The 25,555-nt window shown below is 46.0% G+C and overlaps 1 protein-coding gene across 2 annotated transcripts in view; it reads left to right on the top strand.

Moving 5' to 3' along the window:
* Nucleotides 1–25,555, top strand: part of LOC103554674 (polycystin-1-like protein 2) — a 97,997-nt gene that overhangs the window by 6,703 nt on the left and 65,739 nt on the right. The window contains exons 4-9 of one of the 2 annotated variants that reach the window (XM_070612354.1): nucleotides 4,148–4,258; nucleotides 7,998–8,145; nucleotides 17,103–17,323; nucleotides 19,494–19,898; nucleotides 22,108–22,185; nucleotides 24,596–24,645. In XM_070612354.1, the coding sequence (XP_070468455.1) occupies nucleotides 4,148–4,258; nucleotides 7,998–8,145; nucleotides 17,103–17,323; nucleotides 19,494–19,898; nucleotides 22,108–22,185; nucleotides 24,596–24,645 (1,013 nt within the window). Of the gene's footprint in view, nucleotides 1–4,147; nucleotides 4,259–7,997; nucleotides 8,146–17,093; nucleotides 17,324–19,493; nucleotides 19,899–22,107; nucleotides 22,186–24,595; nucleotides 24,646–25,555 lie in introns of both variants that reach the window. The other variant, XM_070612352.1, reaches the window with a different exon arrangement.

The raw sequence follows: 25,555 nt of genomic DNA, 5'->3' as shown, positions 1-25,555 counted from the left end.
TCTCCCCACATGTGCCACAGCAATTGCCCTCGGAGCTCTGCCTCTGCCCAAAGGTCCTGTGAGGTCAGGGAGGGATACCCAGCACCCCCAGAACCTGCCAAGCAGCCTCCTCCCCAATTTGGGGAAGCACGCTGCATCTCCCCTGCAAGGTGACTTGCTCCTCTCCCGTCTGTGTCTGGCCCATGTTGTCCCTGCTCCCCTTAGAGCAGGTGTGGAGGAGGGAAATGCTGAAATCAGCTACTTGGCTCTCATCCCCTCTCTTTGTGGCTCTGGCATTCCTGAGCCTGTGGCCCCTCCAAGGAGGAAAGGTCTGGGCTGGACAGGGTGATGGGTGTGCCTCCCTCACAGAGGCATGGATGGGCCTGAGCAGGCTATTTCCTCCAAGGCCCAGATGCAAGTTTCCAAACCTTGTAGCCACACCCCAGAGAGCACACTGCAGGGGAGCCCTCATCCTTTGGGGAAGGGTGGGAGGAGCGGTCTAAGCCCCAAGGGGATCTGTTTGTACCCAAGTGCCACAATCACTCATTCATTCAATCAGTTGGGCAATAAACATTCAGTGAACACCAACATTGTGCCAGGCTCTATCCTGGGCTCTGTGGATGCAGGGATGAATCAAATGGCCTGTTTTCCAAAGAGCTTGCAATCTAATGGGGAGACAGATGTGAATACAGGCAATTACCTAGCACTGTGCTCCATACAGTATAAGGGAGCAATGGTGCTGTGTATTTACTCATGCAAAACTTTTATTTTTATTTTTTTGCAAAACTTCTTTCGTATGAGCTATGTGCCAGGTACTGTTCTGTGTGCTGGCGATACAGGAGTGAACAAACAAAACAAAACAAAACAAAACAACACTCCTCTCTCTTGGAGATTGTAGTCTAGTACTGCAGATGCACATTGTAGGGGTACAGAACTCAGACTGAGAGTGTGTCAAACGAGGTCCCAGCAGGAAAACAGAACTCATGCTAGGTCTTTCAACAGAGGGAATTTAACACAGGGAATTGGTTACCCAAGTAAAGGAAGTGCTGAGAGGCCAAATGGGGTGGTGATGCAACCCTGACATTAGCATCAACAGAAAGCCACTACCACCTCTAAGGGCTAGAGGGACAACTGGAGGGGATGGTCATACCAAAACCAGAAGTCAGGGCCATCCAGCAGGTGCTAGAACCACGGTGGAAGCTGCTCTGTGGGAGTGAGGACCACAGAGGGAGGGCCTGTCCAGAGGGAGCTGGAGAAACAGAGGAGCTGCAGTGAGAGAGAGGATGAAGAGGACCCTGTCGTCTTATGTCTTCCTGTCTGGGGTAGGCAGAATTCTGGCCTCCAAGATTTCCCACCCTAGTTCCTGGAATTCTGGGTATGATGAGATTCTATGCCCGTGAATATGTTAATTTACATGGCAAAAGGGACTTTGCAGATGTAATGATGGTTGCTAATCTTAAAATACAGAGATGATCCAAGTGGGCACAATTTAACCACACAGGCCCTTAAAAGCGAAGAATTTACTCAGGTGTGAAGCAGAAGAGAGATGCGGCAGATGGAGAGGTCGGAGATTCAAGTGTGAGACAGATCTGATGCACCGCTGATGGCTCTGAGATACAGAGAGCCACATGCAAGGACTGGAGAGTGGCCTCTAGGAGCTAAGGGTGGTCCCAGCTGACAGCCAGCAGGGAAATGGGACCTCAGTCCTACAGCCACAAGGAGCTGAATTCAGCCAACAACAAGAATGAGATTGGAAGTCAATTCTTCCCCAGAGCTGCCGGAAAGGCATGCAGCCCAGCCAACACCTTGCTTTCAGCCCTGTGAGACCCTGAGCAGAACCCTGCAGACCCCACCCAGACTTCTGATCTCCGGAACTGTGAGATAAATTTGTGCTGTTTTAAGCCACTAAGTTTTTGGTAATTTGTCACAGCACCAATTGCAAACTAACACACTACCTCCAGTCTTCTGCCAGTGCCTGCCATTAGCCAAGTTCTTGGAAGCCAGTGCACAGGGGAATTTGGGCAATGTAGTTTCCCACAATTCAGAGCCAACCAAGGTTAGGGTAGATCTGTGGGCCAAAGGTCAAATGACCAGCCAGCTTCCCAGAGGAGACAAGACCTAAACTGAGACGTGAAGGTCTGGCAGGAGTCAACCAGGAAAGGACAGTTGGGCGTTTGGGGAGGGGTGTTTGGGGGAGTGCCAAGAGCCTGTGTCAAGTCCTGGAGATGAGAAGGAGCATGGTAGGTGGAGAGAACTGCCAAGTGCTCAGCATGGCTCTAGCACAGGCAGAGGTGGGGCCCCAGGGCCCGGGGAACACAGACTCTACCCCAAGGACATTGGGAAGCCACTGGAGGGTTTTGAGCATGGGAGAGACATGGCCAGGGGAGAGCCTCCTGCAGGCTGCTGTAAGTCCAGACTGACACTGGGGCTGGAAGACAAGGGAGGCTGACGCCAGAAACCCGAGTGAGGGAGGCTGGTGGTGCAGACGAGGGCAATGACGATGGAGAGAAACGGACGGATTCCAGAGACAGGAGGAAGAACTGACGGGACTTGGTGATCGATGGGAGTCCAGGATGACCCTGGCATTCCAGGCACGGGCAATTCTGTGTGCTGCGAGAGCAGAGGCTGGAGGAGGAGAGGCTGGAGGAGGAGAGGCTGCAAGAGCAGAGGCTGGAGGAGGAGAGGCTGGTCGGGGAAGGAGGAGGAAAGAGATTGGATTAATATCCTAGGGCTGCCCCAACCAAGTACTACACCCTGGGAGGCTAAAAACAGCAGAAATTTATTCTCTCGCAGTTCTGGAGGCCAGAAGTCCAGAATCAAAGCGTCAGCAGGGCTTCACTCCCCCTGAAACCTATAGAGGGGAGTCCTTCCTTGCCTCCTCTAGCTTCCGGTGTTTGCTGGCACTGCCAGGCGTTCCTTAGCTTGCAGATGCATCATTCCCACCTCTGCTTCCATCTTCACGTGGTGTGTCTCTGTGTCCAAATTTCCTTCGTCTTACAAAGCCACCAGTTCTCTCGGATTAAGGGCTCACCCTAATGAGCTCATCTTAACTCGATCACCTTTTCAAAGACCCTACTTCCAACGCAGGTCACATTCATGGGTACTGGGAGTTAGGACTTCAATATAACTTTTTGGAGGACACACTTCAACCCATCAGAGATCAAGACTACATTTCAGGATATGAGCAGCCTGGGGTACCCTGTGACATCCAAGTGGAGATGCCATGTAGACAACCGGACATGCAGGTTAGGAACTCAAGAGAGAGGTGAGATGTACATTGGGGTGTCATTGGCCCCCGGCTAATAGCAGGGGTGCAGGAAACAATGACACCAGGGAAGGAACCAGGGCCAGGAGAGCATCTGGGGATGGGGTGGGGGCTTGGCTGGCTAAGCAACTGGACAGGCAAAGAGTATTTAAATATGCCAAAGCCTGCAGCAAGCATGGGTTTCTAAGAGGCTAAAGACAACCAGGAAGGTGAGGCACCGCAGAGCAAAGCCATGAGGGTGCTCCCCAGCCAAGGAGGAAATCGGGGCCACAGCGCCTGCCTGTCCATTCTCCCAGGCTTCTCTGTAGGCATTTAGTTCATCTACAGAGGCAGGAGGGAGGGGTGTGGAGACGATCCTGAAGATTCTGGCCTGGGCTCTCCACACTCCTCCCTCCTGTGGGCACCTGGTGCCCCTGATAGACATACGATTCCTAAACTTATCCCCTCTTTGTCAGTTCTCAGGGTGCAGTTTTCTAGGCCATCTGACTAGATGCCATTGGACCAGTCGTTCTCAAAGTGGGGTCCCTGGGCCAGCAGCTTCAACATCACCTGGGAGCTTGTTAGAAAAGCAAATTCTCAAGTTGCCCTCCACATCTACTCAATCAGAATTGCTGAGAGTGGGGTCTGGAAATCTGTCTTCACAAGCCCTCTATGGGATTTGGGTGCACTCTAAAGTTTGAGATCCACTGTGCTGGACCCTGAGCTGCTTGAGGGCAGGAACGCTACTTCTGTCTCCTCCTAGTACCTAGCACAGTGCCTGGTCCCCAGGAGACACCAACAGATAACATGGTGGGTGGACAGTGGGCGAATGAATGAATGCGAGCTCCTTCATCTCTGTCTGAACTTATCCCTTTATGTCCTTCTCACGGTTCCTGCTGCTGCTGGGATGTGGGTGCTTCCCAGGCCAGTGCCAGGGGCTGCAGGCGTGCCAAGTGGCAGCAGATGGGACCTACTTTGGAGACCTGTGCCCCACCCGGGGCAGCTACCTGTGGGTGCAGTACCGGTGCCGGGAAGGTGAGTTCCCAGCTTGCCTGGGTGTGGGAATTCCCTTCTTATTTCCACGCCAGGTCCAGCCCCTCTCAGAGCAGAGACAGCAGCCACCCACGGAGGTCCATCTGCTGTGTGCTAACACTTCTCCACCCTGCAGCCTGACCTCCCCACCTGGCTTAGCCTCGGGGTAAAGTGTTTGAGGGTCCTGTTGCAGAAACCAGATATCAAGCTGGAAGTCAAAAAAATATGTTATTCTTTTTAGTCCCAGGACCCTTCAAATTAAATTTCATGGAGTGACCCAATGAACACAACAGGCAAAACCAAGGTTACTTGATTGAAAGGAGTCAAAAAATCTCTCCCCTACTCCACACCCACTCAACCACAGCCCTTCCCACAGGCTGCCATTTTAGAACGCACAGAGACTCTTTTTTAATTGAGATTATGATAGTTTGTAAAATTGTGAAATTTCAGTTGTATATTATTATTTGTCAGTCATCTTATAGGTGCGCCCCTTCACCCTTTGTGCCCACTCCCCACTTCCCTTCCCCCTGGTAACCACTAAATAATTCTCTTTGTCCATGTGTTTGTTTATCTTCCACATACAGGTGAATTCGTACAGTGTTTGTCTTTCTCTGTCTGGTTCATTTCTCTTAACATTGTACCCTTAAGGTCCATCCATGTTGTTGTGAATGTGATGATTTTGTCATTTTTTATGGCTGAGTAGTATTCCATTGTATATATGTGTATATATACCATATCTTCCTTATCCATTCATCTGTTGATGGGCGCTTGGGTTGCTTTCAGATCTTGGTTATTGTGAACAATGCTGCAATGAACATAGGGGTGCCTAAGTCTCTTTGATTTGTTGATTTCCAGTTCTTTGGATAAATACCCAGTAGTAGGATAGCTGGGTTATATGGTATTTCTATTTTTAGTTTTTTGAGAAATCTCCATATTGTTTTCCATAGTGGGTGCACCAGTTGGTATTCCCACCAGCAGTGTTTGAGGGTTCCCTTTTCTCCACATCCTCTCCAACATTTGTTATTTTTTGTCTTAGTTATTTTAGCCATTCTAACAGGGGTAAGGTGATATCTTAGTGTTGTTTTGATTGGCATTTCCCTGATGATCAGTGATGCTGAGCACCTTTTCATGTGTTTATTGGCCATTTGTATATCTTCTTTGGAGAAATGTCTGTTCATATCCTCTGCCCATTTTTTGATCAGGTTGTTTGATGTTTTGTTGTTGAATTATGTGAGTTCTTTATATATTATGGAGATTAATCCCTTGTCAGATATATGATTTGTAAATATTTTTTCCCAGTTGGTGGGTTGTCTTTTTGTTTTGATCCTTGTTTCCCTTGCCTTGTAGAAGCTCTTTAGTCTGATGAAGTCCCACTTGTTTATTTTGTCTTTTGTTTCCCTTGTCCAAGAAGACATAGTATTTGAAAAGATCCTTTTAAGACCCATGTCAAAGAGCCTACTGCCTGTATTTTCTTCTAGAAGTTTTATGGTTTCAGGTCTTACCTTTAAGTCTTTGACCTGTTTTGAGTTAATTTTTGTGTGTGGTATAAGACAATGGTCTACTTTGATCCTTTTGCATGTGGCTGCCCAGTTTTCCCAACACCGTTTGTTGAAAAGATTTTCCTTTCTCCATTGTATGTTCTTAGCTCCTTTGTCAAAGATTAGCTGTCCGCACAGGAACTTTTGAAAAATAGGAATCTTGAAAGCCATGCAAATAACCCATATTACCATAATTTATGGAAGTTTTGTAAGTCAAGAAGGAAGAATCCCTCCCTTCAATTCTAGAATCCTGTTTCCCATAAGGAAACCACAGTTAACTGTTTAGAATAAATTCTTCCCTGGCCTTTAAAATCTTTTCACAGACATGGCTATGTATGAATGCATATATGTAAAAATATAATCGTGTTAAATATGTTAGTCTACAGTTCAATTTTTTTCACTAACTAGTATATCCTGGACATCTCTCCAAGTCACTACCCTGTTCTTTTAATGAGTACCTAGCATTCCATCATAAGATTATGTCAAGATTTATTTAACCAGTTCCCCTATTGATGGACATTTGGGTTGCTTCTGATTTTTTGTTATACGCATCGCTCTGCAGTGCTCTCTTGTGCGTATATCTTGGCCTGGGATTATTTTTAGAGGAGAAATCCCAAGTAGTGGAAATGCTGGGTCAGAGGATGTGTGCATTTTAAATGTTAATAGATTTGCCAAATTACCCTCCAAAATGGCTGTATCTATTTACACTCCTGCTAACAGAGTAGGAGAGCGCCAATTTCCCCCGAGGCTGTGAAATCACATTATGCTATTGTCCAGCAAATTAATCGGTTGGAACAGCAACTTCTACTGAGGGCTGAGTAATGGTGCAAGAAGCTCTGAAGGAAAAGATGAGTCAGGGAATGTTGGGGTCCCCAGGGGCCATCCAGGAGAGCAGGGTCCGTGGGTATAGGAGGAGAGAGGACCACACAGAGGAGAGGGTGCGGGAAGGGGAGGGGGCCTTGAAGACACGCTTTACCAGCGGCGTCAGTTGGCTGGACACACTTGGGTGGAATAAGAGAGAGCGATGTGTCTCCATTCTATTTTCTGGGAAGTGGAGGCCACGTGTTTTGGCAGCACTTTCCGCTTGGTGGTTTTGCTAATGGACAAAGGGTGCCCTTTGGGGATCCGCCAGTCACAGTGCTGCTGTCATCAGACAAATGCACAGCTTAGGGCAGGGGGTGAATTGGGTCTGGCAACCACATGGGCCGGATTTTCTGTCCCAACCTTGATTTCAAATATCCTGTCTGCTAGCGAGTCAGTGTGTTCTAATCCCAGTCGGCTTCTGACCTGGGAAGGGGAGGACTTCATCCAGCAGTCCTGTGCCCAGAAGGGCCGAGCTGCCTCCTGAGTTTCTCAGGAGGTTGTCAATCAGGACCCTGATGGCTTTCTGACTAGTTCAAGAAAAGTCCTTTCATTGGCATTCGGCTTCTTAGATCTTTCCCTTCTCATCTGTGCTCAGAAACTGAGAGATTATACTGCACAGGTTAGCCCGGGGCTGTGTGAAGCCCCAGCAAAGTCTACCCCCCACCCATCCCTCATGCCCACTTCTGAAGCTCAAGGTTTTGTAAAATTTAACATGCACTAAATGGCTTTCCGTGACTCATCGGCCACGTTAGCCAAGTAGGTTTTCTTAAACATGCTTTGCCTTTTGTCTTTTTAAACATTATAAAATACACTTAGACAATCAATAGAATCCTGGTTAAATAAATTAGGGTACATCGTACAGCTATTAAAAAGAACAAGGCAGTTCTAACTGAATTCATATAGAACACCTTATAAGATAAACTAAGTGAAAGAAATGGAAGGTGCCAAATAGTGAACACAATGTGCACCATTTTTACAAATAGAAAAGTCTGTCTGTGCTTGTGATTGTGTAGGCACCTGTGGAAGAGGACTCAGGATACCGGTAACAATGGTTGCCTCTGGGGAGCAGAACGGGGGCCTGAAGGGTGGCAGTGGAGCGGGGGGCTTCCTTTTCACTATATATTCTTTTATATATTTCAAATTCTGTATCTTGGTCATGTGCTACCTATGAACAAAAAATAAAATTACAAAGAAATTTAAAAAGTAAAACTAAAATTGTGAAAACTTCAAAAGGCTCACCTAAAGATAAAGGACAGGTGAAGAGAAGAGAGTAGATTTTAAACAGAAACATGCAATTTTGCTTTGTGATGGCACACCGCATTTTGCATTTTGATTGGCAGGCCTACGGCTGACAGTGTCCAATGAAAGTTTCATCTTCGACGGCGTCACCATCTCCCTGACATGGCTCCTCTCTCCCTACGTGGGAAACCTGTCCTGTATAATTAGCATGGGAGACGGCCACACTTTGGATCCCTACTACCCCCCGAGGTAAGAGGAACCTCTGAGCCTTGAGTCAGGATGCATACATCAGTTTTTGCTGTTTAACAAAACATCCCCAAACTTAGTGGCTTACAATAATATTTATTATTTCTCATGGTTCTTTGGATCAGCTAGATGGCTTTTCTTGTCTGAGCTGGCCCATCTGGGGCTGGAAGGCCCAGGGAGCCTTCACTCATGTCTGGCAGGTAGCCAGACGTCGGCTAGGAGCATGTGTCGCTCATCACCCAACAGGCTGGCCTAGGCTCCTTCGCGCGGTGGCAGAAGGGTTTCTGGCAGTGAGTGAGAGCATAGCCCAGTGTGTGAGCATTTTTGAAATCTCTGCTTGTTTCACATTTTCTAATGTCCCGTCAGCCAAAGCAAGTTCCAATCCCAGAATCAACATGTGGAGAAATAGATGCCACCTGTTGACGGAAGGAGAGGCAGAGCCACAGCACGGACAGGCATATACCCGGGAATGGGAGGAACTGGGGCTCACGGGTTTTCTCCTTACGGAGGCCACACCCACAGTCACGGGGAGCTGGGTCCTTTTGGCTTGACTCTGCATAGAATCTTTCCTGGGTCATGGTCCAAGGAGTCTGTAATGGGGTGACGAAGATGCTCACCTGGGTGTGGGAATGCTTTCTGTCGGTAAGGATAATAAAAATAATAGTAGCAACATTTAATAGTCAAGCCAAGTAGTTCTCACACATGATCTCATTTAATCCTTACAGCAGCCCTATGAGCCAGGGCCGTGCTGTCTAACATAACAGCTGCTCGCCACATGAGCTACTGAGCACTTGAAATGCGCTGGTCTCCATTGAGAGATGCTGTAAATGGAAATACACATGGGGTTTTGAAGACTTAGTCCCTTCCCCCCAAAAAGAGTGTAAAATATCTCACTAACGACTTTTTTATATTGATTGCACATGGAAATGATAGTATTTTAAATATATTTGGTTAAAGGAAATAAATTATTAAAATTAATTTCACCCATTTCTTCTTACTTTTTCCAATGTGACTATTAGAAAGTTTAAAATTACACATATGGCTCACACTGTATTTCTATTGGATGGTGCTGAGCTAGAGAATTATCATCTTGTTTTCACAGACAAAGTAATTCAGGCTTAGAGCGGTACAGTAGCGTTGCCCAAGCTACACGGCTAGCGAGTGGCAGCGAGGGGATGCAAACCAGGACAGACTGGAATCAAGCTCAGGCTCTCAGGCTCCGTAGAGAGCACAGCGTGCAGCCTCGGGGCCTGAGGGCACCGTCCTCTGCATCCTCCAGGGAATAGTACCTCCCCAACCTGAGGCAGCTGAGCCTGATTCATAACATTTCAAAGTCCTACCTGGACCTGGGGTAAGCCCCATTCTGCCCTGCTGGGTGCCCCAGTGGAAGGGCCGCCTCCGACTCTTCCAGAATCTTCAGATCCTGGGAGATACAGGGAGACCCCATTCAACATGGATGCCCAGGGGAATCACGGAGGCCCACAAGCCCCTCTCCTAACCCCAAAACATCTCTGGTTCTACCCTATGCGAGCTGGAGCTTCTGAATCCAGCCCCGTGGGTGCCTGGCATTCCCAGAAGCCCTGGGTGGGGTGGGGCAAACAGGGGCCAGCTCTGCCCACTGCCTGGATCTGATCTAGAGAGGGTAGGTCTCAGACTCAGCAGTCCTCGGAGGTCTCAGGCCATGACATGCAGAGGCTGGGGTTCTGGTCCCAGACTTTGCTAACGTGGTGTGAGACCCCAAGACAAGCCCTGGCCCTGGGTTTCGCTCTCCTTCCCCGTCGCATTTATATTGATGGCTGCCTTGATCGTTCCATGGAGTAAAGCGAGAAATCACATGTGAAGATGCTTTGGGGGAAAAAATGTGTAAGTGGTATAGATACCTATGGCATTGTTCTGTGGATTTCTTCCCATTTGCTACCATTTCATCAATAAAACAACAAATGCTACAGTACACAATCTTTCAGCCCTAAAATTTTATACAACTTGAATTTAGCGTAAGTCAAAATTGACTGTCTGTAGCCCTGCTGAGACCTTTAGTTACACAAGGATTTTCCAGTAATAAACAAACATTAGTTAAAAACTGGAGCAAATGGGATAAAATGCAAATATTTGTCAACTCTGGATGTGATTCAAAGGGTGTTTGCCATATTGCTCCCTGGAATTCTCTGTGATTACATTTTTTCATAATCTAAGAGAAACCACAATAAGCAATGCTTTACATATTCAGTCCTTCTGGGCATTAGCTATAAGCAAAAGCCATTGGCATTTTTTTTTTCTCTTTCAAAAGAAATAGATGGTGACACTGTCTACCGTCACCCCACCCAAATAATTCAATTTCATCTCTTTAAAGACTTGTAGGACCTTGAAACTATCTACCCACCTTCTTATATCATTTTTACCAGCATTGGGAGATATATTTCTGATGCTTTCTTATCAGCACTAGCAGCCTCAGCACTCAATTTACAGTAGGAAAAATGGCATGAAATTTAAGTATACAGAAGTCACATACTTTGTGTGGATGTCACTGTGCTCTTCTTTTACGTGTTTGTACAGAATCCTACTTTTGCTTAACTCTTCTTTAGGCTAAGACCAAAATCGATGCCCCATCTCCATGGTAGACACCTCACATAAGCTGATGGGGGAGACTGCAACCTCAAAGAGAAACAGTGTAACACAAGCCAAAGGATCTCTCCTTTAGAAGCTCCTTCTCGCCTTGCACTCCCCATGTCTTGCGTTCATTTTCATGGAGGGCTGTTTCGTTTCTTTTTGCCGTGGAAAACTTTCTACGTTTCTGAAATTGTTTTATCTGCCTTATGGAACAATTTGCATAAAGTGGAATTTGTCCAAGTCCGGCGTTGGGTAACTCAGTGCCACCTACTGACTGATCCAGGGATTACTGTCATTCTTGAATGTTGGGGGGGCCAACTTCCCATGCCATTAAGTGGCATCCAGTTCACGTCAAATATCAAAGCAGTGTGTACAAATCAGTGAGTGACAGAGTCTTGAACTAACTTTTAAACTTTTCATTGAAGCAAAATATATGCAGAGAAAAGCGCACGCAAAGATATTCCCTGGACATCAATAATTCACAAGATAACACAAGCCTCAGAGTGACTTAGATGTACACAGGCAGGTGGGAGGTGCAGAGGATAGAACTCTGTAGAAGGTGATGGTCAGAAAGGACTTTAGAGCTGAAGTTCTTCCCAGGAGCCAGAAATATGAGGCAGGAGCAGTGGCTCTAGAGAAAGGAAAGTCATGGATGGAGAGGGGTGTGGCATCCTTGGGTACCTGTGAGCACTTCATTACACCAGGTGTTCAGGGGTATATGGGAAAAACGAAAGATGGTGCAGGAAAACTCAAAGGGGTCAGGTGATGAAGAACCTTTGATGCCAGCCGGTTTAAAGAGACTGTTTTGGGGAGAGTATGCAGGTTGGGTACCAGGAAACAGGCTCTGATTCAGGGATGCAGCAGGTGTACTGGGCAGAACTGAGCTGGGGCAGGAGAAGCTGGACTGGGAGGCAGTAGCCACACAGGTGCCACCAATCCCCACAGAGAGCTCCGGAGCTGGGACCGGTCTTGAATTGAGGCAAGAGAGGGAGACCTCTGTACCCCGAGAATGAGCAGCCATTGGATGCAGGACGTCTCTGGGGAGGGGATGTCACCTTGGAGGAAGCAGCTCCTTTTGGCTAAGGGGAATTCCTGGAGGTGGATTCAGCCACCAGCCGGGTGCTGGGCTAGTGCACACCTCCGTCTTAAAGGGTAGAATCTGGGTGACGCGCCACAGCATCCGCTACAGAGGATACAGAAGAATCTTTAGACCAAAGAGTTACTTGATCTGTGATTGTTAATATTATTGCGAGTGTTACTAATACTTACTGGGTAATTTTAACAAAAAATGGGCTACCAAGAAGAAAATAACTGATGCAGAGTTAATTCTAAACAATGGGTAATTGTTACTATTGGATTAATATTATATAAAAGTATATAATTCTTTAATAGGTAAGTGGCATAAATGTCATCCTATTATACAAAAAGCTACAATCTTTGAGTCTATTACATGCCAGATACTTACTCAGCCATGGGCTCATTTAGACCTTACAACGACCCAGCCAGGAACAGCTCTCACCTCATTTTATGGACAAGGGCACAGAGGCTCAGAGAGGTTAATTGGGTCACTACATTACACAGGTAACTGATGGAGCCCTAGGAGATCTCTTTTCCAGTTTCTTACCCTTTCCAGCCCACCACACTGACTGATTTGGTCACACAGCCTCATCCACCAAGATGGCTGGTGACTTGTGAGCAACAGAAGCAAAATGACACAGACTACAGCGTTCTTAACAATAGGACGTTATCAACAAAGACCCAAAACGTGAGCTTTCTTCTCCACTTTCTTTCTTTTTAAAGAAAAGTTGCATCCCATTAATGTCAAATATCAAAGCAATGTGTACAAATTAGTGAATGACAGGGTCTTGAAATACTTTTTAAATTTTTTTTTTTTTTGGTGAGGAAGATTGGCCCTGAGCTAACATCTGTTGCCAGCTTTCCTCTTTTTGCTTGAGGAAGACTATCACTGAGCTAACATCTGTGACAATCCTCCTCCATTTTGTATGTGGGACACCCCACAGCATAGCTTGATGAACGGTGTGTAGGTCCATGCCCAGGATCTGAACCTGTGAACCCCAGCCACCAAAGCGGAGCACACAAACTCAACAACTATGCCACCAGGCCAGCCCCAAATTTTTAAGCTTTTTATTGAAGAATAACATACATAGAGAAAGGTGCACAAAAAGATACAGCTCAGTTAATTTTTACACAATGAACACATCCATGTAACCAGCACCCAGATCAAGAAACAAAATACAGTCAATCTCCTAGAAATCCTTCAGCGCCCCCCAAGGATACTGATTTCTAGTATCATCAATTAGTACGACCTGTGTTTGAAACTCATATAAATGGAATCTTAAAGTATATATACTTTTGTGTTTGAATTCTGCTCAATAGTGTCTTTTAGATTTATCCATACTTTTGTCTATAATTGTGATTTCGTTTTTCTCGTTGCTGTATAATCTTCTATTGTGTGAATATACCTCACTTTGGTCCGTTCTAGTGTTGATAGGCATTGGAGAGGTCTCCCATTGGGCTATTGCGAATTGTGCAGCGTGGTCATCATCTAGTACGCATCTTTTGGTGCACATCTGTATACATTTCTGTTGGGTTTATGCCCAGGAGTGGAATTGCTGGGTCATAGGATCACAAAACAATTTTTGAAGTTGCTTCCATCCCTTTGTACTCTGAGCAGATCGTCCCTTTGCTGGCAGCAGTTTCCAAAACCACTTTGCAGTCTTCTCCCTTGGGTGAGATCACTGGCAGAGAAATCAGGAAAAATCCATTTCTCTGCTTTTTTAGTCCTGGGCGATTTCCGTTGGCACCAAAGTTCAGAGAACGGAATAAACCGCTTCTTTCAGACACATCACTGAAAAACAGGCTGGATTTTGCTATTCAAAACCATGTTTCACATTTCTATAAAGAGTTAGCATTTTCTTGTTCTGAAATCTGCATGGTCTGGTATTAATAACAGCCACTCCAGCAGGCTTTTGATTAATGTTTGCCGGTGTGTCTATCTTTCTTCCATCCTTTTATTTCTAACCTATCTATATCATTATATTCAGAGTGAACTTCGTGTGGACAGGTATGGGCAAGTCTTGTTTCTTTAATTTCCAATCTGGCTCAATAATTGGTGTGGTTAGACAATTTACAATTCATGTAATTGTTGATATAGTTAGATTTACGTACTGTTTTGTTATTTGTTTTCTGTTTGCCCTCTCTGTTTATGTCCCCTCTGTTCCTCTCTCTCCTTGCCTTCTTTTGGATTCTTTTGAATATTTTTAGTATTCCATTTTAACTGATATAGTGGCTTTATTTGTTATGTCTCTTTGTATTACTTTCTTAGTAGTTGCTTTAGGGATTACAATATACATACCTAGCCTTTCACAGTCTACTTAGAGTTAATACTTACCACTTCGCCTAAGATGTTGAAGACTTACTGGCATATAGGTCCCTTTGCCTGCCCTCCTTTGTGTTATAATTGTCATATGTAGGACATCTACATACATTGAAAAACCCTTTCAACAGTCATACATCTTTTAAAGAACTTAAGAGGAGGAAAATAGTCTACACATTTGCCAGGATATTTACCATTTCTTGTGCACTCTCTTCATTCCTGAAGTTCCAGGTTTCCCTCTGATCATTTCCCTTCAGCTGGAAAAATTTCCTTCAGCAATTCTTTTGGAGTAGATTTTTCTGGCAACAAATTCTTAGAGAATTTCTTTATTCCTAAGAATGCCCTTATTTTGCTTTAACTCCTGGAAGATATTTTTGCTGGGTATAGAATTGTGTATGGACAGTTCTTTTCTTTCAACACTTTAAAGATGTCGTTCACTGTCTTCTGACCTCCATGGTTTCTGAGGCGAAACCTACACAAATCACCATTTTCTCTAGATATAATGAGTCATTTTTTTGAGGCTGATTTCAAGAGTTTTTCTTTATCTTTGATTTTCGGCAGTTTGATTATTATATGTGTGTGTATGTTTCTCTTTAAATTTTTTCCTTTTGGGGGCTTGTGGAACTTCTTGAATCTTTAAAGTTGTGTTTTGCCAAATTTGGGACATTTTCAGCTATTATGTCTTCAAATACATTTTTCTACACCAATTTCTTTCTCCTCTCTGGTGCTCCAATGACACAAATGTTTTACCTTTTGATATTGTTACACAGATTGAAGACCCTTTGCTCATTTTTAAAAATTTAATATTTTTTTCTCTTTGTCCTTTAGATTGGATAATTTCTCTTGCTATGTCTTCAAGTTCACTGACTTTTTCCTCTCTCATCTCTATTCTGCTATTGCACTCATCCTGTGAATTTTTTATTTCAGATATTGTTTTTAATTTCAAACATTTCCATTGTTTTATTTTTTTTTTATTGTTTCTCTGCTGAGAATGTCTATCTCTCCACTCAAGAGGGTTTCCTTTTACCTCATGGGGCGTGGTTATCATAGCTGATTTAAAGTCTTTGTCTGGTAATTCCAACATCTGAGTCATCTCAAGGCTCACATCTATTGATTATGTTTTCCCTTGAAATTTGGTCACATTTCCCTGGTTCTTTGTTTATCAACTAATTCTGGATTGTATTCTGGACATTTTGAATAGTGAGTTCTGAGACTCTGGGTCCTGTTAAAATTCTCTGGAAAATGTGGATTGTTTGTTTGCTTAGCTTTAGCAAGCAACCGACCCAGTTAGATTCAGACCACACACTCCAACTTGCCTTCTGTGAGCAGTGGTTCCCAGATCAGTTCAGTCTTCACAGCCGTTTGGGTCTGCCCTGTTCGTGTGCCACTCGGCTGGTGGTTTATGTTGTAGTTGAGTTCACAAAACCTTTGCTATGCTTCTTTCGGTCTACTCTGCACATGTGTAGTTTCTTGGTGAGCTCATGATTTATGCTGGGTCCCACACTGAATTAGGAGATCCTCTTCTCTAGATCTGTCCTTTTCAGGATCTTCCCCACAATCACCAGCTCTCATAGGCCCTTTTTCATGGTTCCCCTTAATAGAAAGATCAGTTTTCTCTTAGAGATTTTGGTGTCTGCATCACCCCACTCAACACAGCTCCAGGAGAGCAGACAGCCTGGGGCAGGGCCAGGAGAGAAAAAAGAGAAACCACACAAAACAAAGAAACTAGGTCTCTTTTCCTGGTCCTCTGGCTAAACAGAGGAGATTTCTCTTGGGGTTTTTGTTTCTTCACTCACTGTGCAGTTCCATGACTCAGGCTATACTTGAGACAAAGCCAAGAGATAAAGGAGATCAAAAACCAGAAATAAAATAGGAAACTCTCATTTTTATGGGTGATTCTTAAAGTTCTGACTTTCCTCCCCAATCTGCCTGCTCTTGTTTACTTTTCAGAGTCTTCAAGTAGTTCCTTTTTACATAGGCTGCAGTGGGCTGACTCTATCTGGTCAGGACCAAGAGTCAAATTACTGTTTTCCAAGCTTTTTCATGAATATGTTCATTTGTAAACTATTTCTCAAGCATCTGCTATGTGCCAGGCTCTGTGCTAGGTGCCAGGCATATAACAGAGAACTAGACAGACACTGTCTGTGCTGACAGCCTGGCAGGGAAGGGTGACAGTGAATAAGCACAAAAGGGATTAATGTCACCGAGGAGAGGCAGCGAAGCTACGGCGGTTATAAAGAGAACCTAAGGAAGCCTTCGCTGGGGAGGTGACGTTTAAGCTGAGAACCGAAGGAGGAGCATAAGGAAGAGCCAAGAGATGGGCAGGAGCCCCCCCAGCAAGGAACAGCACGCTTATAGGCCTTGAGGCAGGCGAGAGGTGGCACGTTCTAGAAACCAAAAAGAAGTGTGAGTGAGCAGCATAGTTAGAGGAGCGGAGCGTGGTAGGAGGTGGGGAGAGGTCAGGAGGGGGAGGTCATGTGGATCTTTGCAGGCCACGTTAGAGATTTTAATTAGTCCCCTTAGGAAAATGAGAAGCAAAACATACGCATAATTTTGATATGTTTGGAATCTGATCCCATTTGACGGATGGGGAAAGTAAGGCTCAGAAAGGTAGGGTGGGCATAGTATTTTACAGATGAAGAAGAAAGCCCAGAGAGGGGGTTTACATGAGCCACAGAGGGAGTAAGTGGCAGAAAAGGGACTTGCAGCCAAATTTTCGACTCCGCGGCTAGTCAGAGCCATTTCCTCCTCTCTCAGCCATTCCGGGCATCTCGATGTAACCTTTGTAAATACGGAGAGCGTGGTTGTGTAGCATCTTTTCCTTCATCTTCTTATCTTTGCAGAGCAGGGGAGGTGTGAGGTGGGTGAGTGCATGCGTGCACGCACCTGTAAATGCGTGTGTTTGCGTGTCCCCCGTGCTGGTAACGTTTCTGACCTTTGCCGGCAGTTTGTCCAGCCACGTGACCCACCAGTTCACAGCCCCCGGGGACTTCACCGTGTTTGCTGAGTGCACCACCAGCGAGTGGCACGTGATGGCCCAGAAGCAAGTGACAGTGCGGGACAAGATGGAGAAGCTCAGTGTGACTGGGTGCTCTGGTCTGTCCGAGTCAGGAGCCAGCCTTCTCTGCCAGGTTGCCTTCGGGGACCCTCTGTGGATTCAGGTGGTGCTCGATGGAGGTGAGTGTGTGGATGGTCAAGGCAGGGCAACCTCCCATATCTATTCATCTGACTCCCAGGCTTTCATAACTACTGACAGCAATCACTTGTTGAGTTGGTTTTTTAGCTATTCATTTATTTAGTGCCTACTGTCTGCCAGGAACGGGTCTAAGTGCTTTACGTCTACTAGCCCACCCAGTACATACTATTCTTATCTCCATTTTGCAAATGAAGAAAGGGAGGGACGATTCAGAAATCTGCCCAAAGTCACAAGGCTGGTGAGCTAGTGAGAGCTCCCAGCCTTCCAAAGGCCCTTCTTGGCATGCCCATCATCCCATGGCAAGAATTAAACTTCTGAGCCACTCCCTACTGGGAGAATTGCAATAGGACTGGGAGTGCTGCCAGCTGGGTCTGAGCCCATCTCAGTGCAGCCAGCATTCACTAGCGAGGCACAATTATGTTGCCCCCAGTCAGGGCTGATTCAGCTGCTAACACTGGTACCCACAGCAGCCCTTATGGCTGGTGTCCAGTCTGGCTGGTCACAGTTTCTTTTCTGATTGGTATCAGAGGCCATTCTGATTGGTCATCATGTCCATTTTGATTGGCCGAAGTGTTCATTCTGATTGGCCATGGCACCTATTCTGACTGGTCATAGCAACATTTCTCATTGGTCACAACGTCCATTCTGATTGGTTGCAGCGTCCGTTCTGACTGGTCACAGCACCCATTCTGATTGGTCACAGTGTCCATTCTGATTGGTCACAGTGTCTATGCTGATTTATCAGACCATCCGTCCTACTTGGTACCCAAGAAGTTCCAGTTGTTAAATATTTGAAACATCACCCCTTCTCTCAATAGAGACCCTCCCAACTAAGACCCATCTTCACCTAAGGTAGCATCTTTCCTCAAGGCACAGGTCCAGTTTGAGATCTGGACGGAAGCCTGTTGATGTAAACCGTGTGGCGCGGAGCTGTGGAGGTGACCCGAGCTGCAGAGGTGAGGACATGACTCAGTCCGACCTCACACCACCTAGAGCCTCACTTATAGCAGTGAATTAATGGATGAAAATCACGGGGTTTTCAACACAGTGCTTGGGGCTCCTTTCTGTTCTGGTGCGCTTGTTGGCTGAAGGCGGGTGCTGTGTGCACCTGGGGAGACTTATCTCACTTCAAACTTCCTCATTTTTTTTCATCCTACAAATATAATTGAGTGCCTACTTTTTGCCAGGTGTAGGGGGAGGCAGCAATAAACATGAAAGTCAAGGTTCCTACTCTCAGAGGGCTTATATTATCATCAACATCATCATCACCATCAACATCATCATCATCATCATTGTCTTTATCATCATCATCATCATCATCACCTTCTCACTCAAACAAGAGCTAGACTAGCTTGGGTTCTATTGGAAAAATCCTAATTTGATGGTTGAAATCAGATTTTAAGAGTCAACCACAATAGTTAGCATCCAGCTGGGACAACCAGCCCCAAACTGTAAGGAAGGCTCACCTTAACGTGAACAGGCTACACCCTCCTGTTGGGCAGGGTCTCAGGCAGTCAGCCATGGAGATGAAAGGAAATGGGCTCATCTGCTCCTGCTTAAGACAAGACTTAAGGCCAATCGTCATATATAAAAATCAGCCACATCCCTCAGACATGCACCCTTTTCAGCATCTGAAGGAAGGAAGAGATGCCTTCCTCCCTCCAAGGATATCCCTGTCAAAAAAAAGTTCTAACAGTTTTATTACAAACTTTTAAGTTTATGGGTAACACATGCATAGTATAAATAAATTAGAACATTTAGATGAGCAGAGAGGACCCCAAAGGGGAAATCACTCATTAACCCAATACTCAGAAATAATCACCATCATATTTGGGGGTGCAGTATATCCTTATATATGTCTTTATTTATTTATTTTTAATTGAGATATAATTGACATGTTATATTAGTTTCAAGTGTACAACATAATGATTCAGTATTTGTATACATTGTGAAATGATCACCACAAGAAGTCTAGTTATCATCCATGACCACACAGAGTTATGAAAACGAATGTCTTTATATTTGTAACCATATCCATGTCTATATCAGGAATCTGACTTCAGAGCTTGAGTCTAAACTGTCTCAGTAGAATCAACTGCATGGTTGTTACTGACATTCTTAAATGTTTCTTACCCTCTCCCGACCTCCCAGGAACAGAGGTGACTTACACTGTGCTGTCAGGTAACACAACCCTGGCTGAGTCCAGCGTGCGGTGGGGCCCGCTCCCCCACAATCTGACCCTGGAAAGAGCAGTGCAGCAACGGATGGGCCCAGGGATCCACCACCTGGAGATCGAAGCCACCAGCAGCATCATCACCTCTGCACCCTCCAGAAACATCACGGTCCACTTCATGGAGCCTCTTTTGGGGCTTCGGGCCTCCTGGGCTTCTGACCTCTTAGAGCTTGGACAGGACCTACTGGTCAACGTCTCAGTAGCTCATGGCATCCCAGAGGGGCTGACCTTTGCGGTGGCAGGACTCAATGCAACCTTCTCCCAGGAGGAAGAGAGCCTCGGGGGGCCGTCTGGGATTTACCACGTGGCAGTTCCTCGGGAAGGTACTTAGGCTTGGTGGCTTGCCTTCCACACCTCCTCTTCCCTTCCTGATTTGGTGTCCAGGGTCCTGCCAGCCAGTTTTCAGTGTGTCCTGGACACAAACATGGTTGACAGCACCCAGCCTGGGTCACAAAATAAAGAAGAGACAGATATTATCTGCCCTCAGGGAGCTTACAGTCACAGGGGTTCTCAACTTTGGCACTTCTGACATTTGGGACTGGGTAATTCTTTGTTTTGAGGGGCTGTCCTGCATGCTTTAGGATGTCTAGCAGCATCCCTGGCTTCTGCCCACTAGATGCCAGTAGCACCCGCCCCCTAAGTCGTGACAACTAAAAATGTCTCCAGACTTTGCCAATTGTTCCCTGGGGAGTAAAATGATTCCCCGCCCTCCCCCCACCCCCCCCACATTGAGATCCCCTGGAAGAGAGCAGGAGTATTCAGATTTCTTCCATCATTTCTAGAGGAGAGTGGGGTTTGGGAAACTGCAATCCAATCGCCTCCAGTCTCCTGGGAGGAGAGGAGATAATAACTGAAGGGTGGGAGAGAGGGGAAGTGTTATGATGCTGGCTGGGACAGAGACAGGGCAGCAGACTGGCTGGCACCAGCCAGGGGGAGGAGGCCACAGCAGACATTTGCACCTAATCTGGAGAGAACAGAGAATTCTTGAGGGCAGTATGGTGAGGTCAGCAGGCAGGAATGTGGTGAGGGTTACAGAGTCTCCAGCCCACCCAGGATTTTGCCCCCAGGGTCCCCGGCCCTGGATCTCAGAGATGAGCAAGAAAGGGGCTAATGTGGAACAGGTACGGGGCTACCATGCCCTCAGCAAGGGATATAGCAAAAGAGAGAGCAGAAAGGACAATACATTCAAAAAGAAAAATGCGGCAACTTTGCCAGTTACCAAGGGTCCAGCTTGGAACAGGAAGAATCTAGAAATGAAATGGAACGACAATGGAAAATACACACAATACATAGGCTATAATTCAAATGCAATCATTTTGGGTCTCCTATAAAAGCTACTCAGGAGGGGATAATGGATAAAATCTCTGCACGCCCTGTGATTTTTTGGCTCACTCTTAGATGATGAACAGTCTTCTCACAAAAAAAACACATTTGGATGACTCCAGGGATGAAGGGGGTAAGGAGGAAGGAAAGGGAGCCAGGTCGGACAGGAAGGCTCTCACCTGGTGGCCTGGCCCAGTCCTGGCTGGCCTTGCTCTCGGGGCCCAGCAGATGTTTGAAGCTGCCTCTTGTAGGAGTGTCTACGGGCTCCTGAGGGCCCCTGCTGGCCCCTGGGACCCCAGCTTCCAGGATGGCGTGATGCCTCTCCTTCAGCTGGCCACATCCGCCCAGCTGCTGCTTCTCCCGGGTCACCAACAGGGTCACTCTCTCTACCCGCGTCAGCACCCCCTCTCCCCAAGGAAAACATCTGGTCCATAGAAAATTCTTATCCGTTCCTTGGCTGCTACCAGCTGACCATAGTTACTTCCCAAAAGTAGAAATGCCGCCCTTTAATCCGTCCACCCCTCCACTGCCCACACTCCACCCTGCCCCAGCTCATGGGTCACAGACCATTCCTTCAAGTGCATGAGTAAGGCACCTGTCCATGGGGGTCCCCAACCTCAAAGAATCCATCTTTCTAGGTTACAGAAGAGAGTAAGGTAGCACCCGTCACCCCTTCCCCATGAGGCAGGAGGGGCGGGATACACATGTCTTAGCAGCTCTCTCCATACCTTCTTACAAATCCTTCTCTCCCCTCGCCCCTCTCCCGACCCTTTTAAAATCCTGTCTCATCTTCCCCTCCGCTGTAAGCCCCTCTCTAATCTGACTCATGAGCACGACTCATCCTTTGAGCTTTACCTCCAGCTCCCGCCCCACCCCAGGAACCATTTCCTCCTCCCCTGAGGTTGAAGTGACCACCCCACCCCGTGCCCACAATGCCCCCGTGCTGCCTCTACCCTGGTTTGGCACTCAGTGTCCTCCATATCTACTAGATCTTAGGGCCCTGAGGACAAGGACCATGTTTCTTCCTTCTCTGTGTCCCCAGAGCCTTGCGCCATGCCTGCCACACAACAGGTGTTCATTAGATGCTCAGAGGATGCAAAATCAGATGCTGCCGTAAGGGGACTGAGAAGCACAAGCTGGAAGAGTTGTCGCTGCACAAGTTAAACAGTTCATTACAACACCCATCATTCTCCACCTTTTGCATTGCAGGCACCTTTCTGGTCACCGTGCTGGTGAGGAATGCCCTCTCAAACTTGAGTTTGGAAATCGGAAGCATCACTGTCACAGGCAAGGATGCGTGCAAGGGGGGATAAAACTTGTGACCAGGAGTCTAGGGCATTGCACTTGCTTGAGGTCTAGTGAGGTGCCCCTCAAAACAGAGCTCTGGACACTTATCTTGTTCTACAGATGTTAAGAATTCTCTGGTTACTCTAAAAACGCAAGGATGTATGCAGTAAAACATTCAACCATTGATACAGAATTCTCAGACAAAAGAGTTTGTATTAGTTACGATGCTTTAGGCTGCAAGTAACAGAAAGCCCAACATAAGTGGCTTTAAGTTCAAGTCTTATTATCTCGCATACTAAGAAGTTAGTTAGATAAGTAGTTCCAGGGTTGGTTCAGTGGCTCAGTGTCACCAGCAAGGACCCAGGCTCAGTCTGTTGCTCTGCTGTCCCATCCTCAGAGTTTTTGCTTTGTCCTTAGGTTTGCATCTCATGCAATCAAACTGGTTGCTGCAGTTCCAGACATCACATGTCAACCCAGCATTATTTGGCAGCAGCAGAAGCCCATTTACTCCTGTGCACCTCTTTTTATTAGGGGGAAAATCTTTCCCACTAGTCCTCAGCAATCTTCCCCTCAGATGTCATCAGCCAGGGTCAGGTGCCCCAGCTGTAAGGGATGCTGGAAAGCAGGTACCCAGCATTTTCAGGCTTTGTGGGAGAAGGTGGATTCTGATAGCCAAGAGGAAGGGCAAGGTATTGGCTGTTGGTAGGCAGCCAACAGTAACTGAGCCAACAGTCTCAAAGTTTGCCTTGGATGTATTTACCAGGACTCTTCGAGCAGCACGGGACAGAAAAGCAGTTCAAACTGGCTCAAGTCAAAAGGAAATTTTATCAACTCAGAAAATGAAAAGTCCAGGGTTTAGGTACTGCTGTATCCGGAGACTCAATGTCTTCCGAAAGCTGCCCCTCTCCATCTCTCGGTTCTATGTTGGCTTCATTCTGCTTCCTTCTTCCCAAGAGATAGAACGATGGCCCCAGACTGCATTCCTCAACCCCAGAGGAGAAAGAGCACCTCTTTGTTGATATTTCCAGCAAAAGTCTTGAGGCTGCCTTTTACTGGTCCAAGCTCGGTTCATGTTCTCTCCTGGACCTGCTGCTGAGACCAGGGAGAAGCGGTACTCAGTTTGGGCAGACCAGGATCACAAGTCAACCCCGGAACATGATGTAGGGTCAGCTTCACCCAAAACGAGGACTGAGAGTGGGGAGGGAAAGCTACCCAGTGACAGTATCACCTGTAGGTGCTGCTATCAAAAGAAGGGGGCATGGATGCGTGGACAGGGGGAGAAAACCATCAGATGTCCATTCTACTGTCTGCAGCCCTTCCTTTCCATGTCGGGAATTTGAGGCCTAGAGAGATTAATTGGCTTTTCAAAAGTAACTCCGCTATTCACGGCAGGATCAGGTAGCCACTGTTTCTCTTGGTTTCTTCATCTGGGCATGTTCACCATCTTCCTTCTTCAGGTTAAGAAAGGCCTCCGTGTCTGGCATCTTAGCTTTGTTTTGCATGATTTTATAGACCTTCAAAGTTTTAGTTGTGAGAATGAGCATTCACCAGGAGAGAATTTTTTAAACATCAGTAGTATCCAGATCTTAAAATATCCAATGCACTGGGGCCTGGTGAGTCACATGGAATAACCCTACGTTTCTATCTTAATCATCACACTTTAAGTAGACATTAATCACATTCGCATTTCAATATCTTCAGAGCATATCAGTTGAGAGTAGGTTGTCCATCTTTTTAACTTGGCACACTAACATTCTGTACAGATGTGTAGATTACACAGCAATGATATGTACAGTACAGTATTTCCTCCTCCTGGAGCCTTGAGAAATAGGGACTGCCTTGTGGATGAGGAACCCAAGACTCAGAAAGAATAACTAACTTTCCCAGATTCACACAGCCAGTAGGAAGCCAATGAAAGGATCTAGAAACAACCATGGTGTGCTGGCTGGCTCCTACCACCTTGCCAGGGCTGGTTGTGCCCACCTCTTCTCACTCCACATTCAGTGAGGTCAGCTTGGTAGCTAGAAATCTATGTTGGTAGCAACATTTCCACCAAGGAAATCAGCAAATGCTACAAATCAGGGCTCCACACTCACCCCCTCAACTGGTAAGCAAGCAGTAATGCATACAGCTGCATGTCTGACCCTAAATCTTGTGTTTTATTTGCCTTGGCAGCTGCCTGGCTCTTTTTTACCTACCTAACAGGCATCTTTAGCCTAGTGGTGAATACGATGGTTTTGGTTTTGACCCATTTCCTTTGACCCGAATGTTTTCTATGTTCCCCTGAAACATTCCCAAAGACAGGCAGATACTCCCGGGGCATCCTCAGCATCCTCACCCTCTGACTCTGCCCTTTGGTAACCTTGTAAACACCACCAAAGTTTGACAGCCATTCCCACTCTGTTCACAGCTCCTTCCAGTCTCCAAGAACCAGCTGGAACAAAGGCTGTGGAAAAGAATGTGAGTATAGATCTTCCTTGACTTACAATAGGGTTATGTCTGGAGAAACCCATCGCAAGTTGAAAATATCATGAGTTGAAAATTCATTTAATACACCCAGCCTACTGAACATCATTGCTTGGCCCAGCCTACCGTAAACGTGCTCAGAACACTTACATTAGCCTACAGTTGGGCAAAATCATCTAACAGAAAGCCTATTTTATAATAATGTAATAATATGTAATAATGTAGTATTAATATGATGTGTTGAATATCTCATGTAATTTATTGAATACTGTACTGAAAGTGAAAAACAGAATGGTTGTGTGGGTGCAGAATGGTTGCACGTGTATTGGTTCTTTACCCTCATGATCACGTGGCTGAGGGGGAGATGGCAGCTCGCTGCCATTGCCCAGCATCACGAGAGAGTATCATACTGCATATCGCTAGGCTGGGAAAAGATCAAAATTCAAAGCTTAAAGCATGGTTTCTACGGAACGTGTACTGCTTTTTGCACCATCATAAATTCCAAAAATTGTAAGTCGAGGACCAACTGTATTTTTTTAAACACTTAACCTCACAAGAAAAAGATGTCCAAGCATTCTGTTCTAGATTTGAGTTTGGGCTTCTTGGTGCTAATAGCAGAGACCCAGAAGGACTGAAATCAAACAAAGCATGTTCGGTAACCACAACAGCATTATGTTATAAATCAATAATAAATTATCTGTGATATGTAGATATCCTTTAGATATCTTGGCAACTAAATAGCACACTTCAAAAAAAATTTAATGGGTCAAAGAAAAAAATCACAAGGGAAATTTAAAAAATACTTCTTAAGTGATAATGACAACACAATCTATCCAAATTTGTGGGATGCAGCTAAGGCAATGCTTAGAGGGAAATTTATAGCTGTCAATGCTTCTATTAGAAA

This window comes from Equus przewalskii, chromosome 3, assembly GCF_037783145.1.
Source record: "Equus przewalskii isolate Varuska chromosome 3, EquPr2, whole genome shotgun sequence".
NCBI classification, from domain to species: Eukaryota; Metazoa; Chordata; class Mammalia; order Perissodactyla; family Equidae; genus Equus; species Equus przewalskii.
Note: the sequence above shows the minus strand (reverse complement) of the source record. Positions and strands in the feature narration are given on the sequence as shown.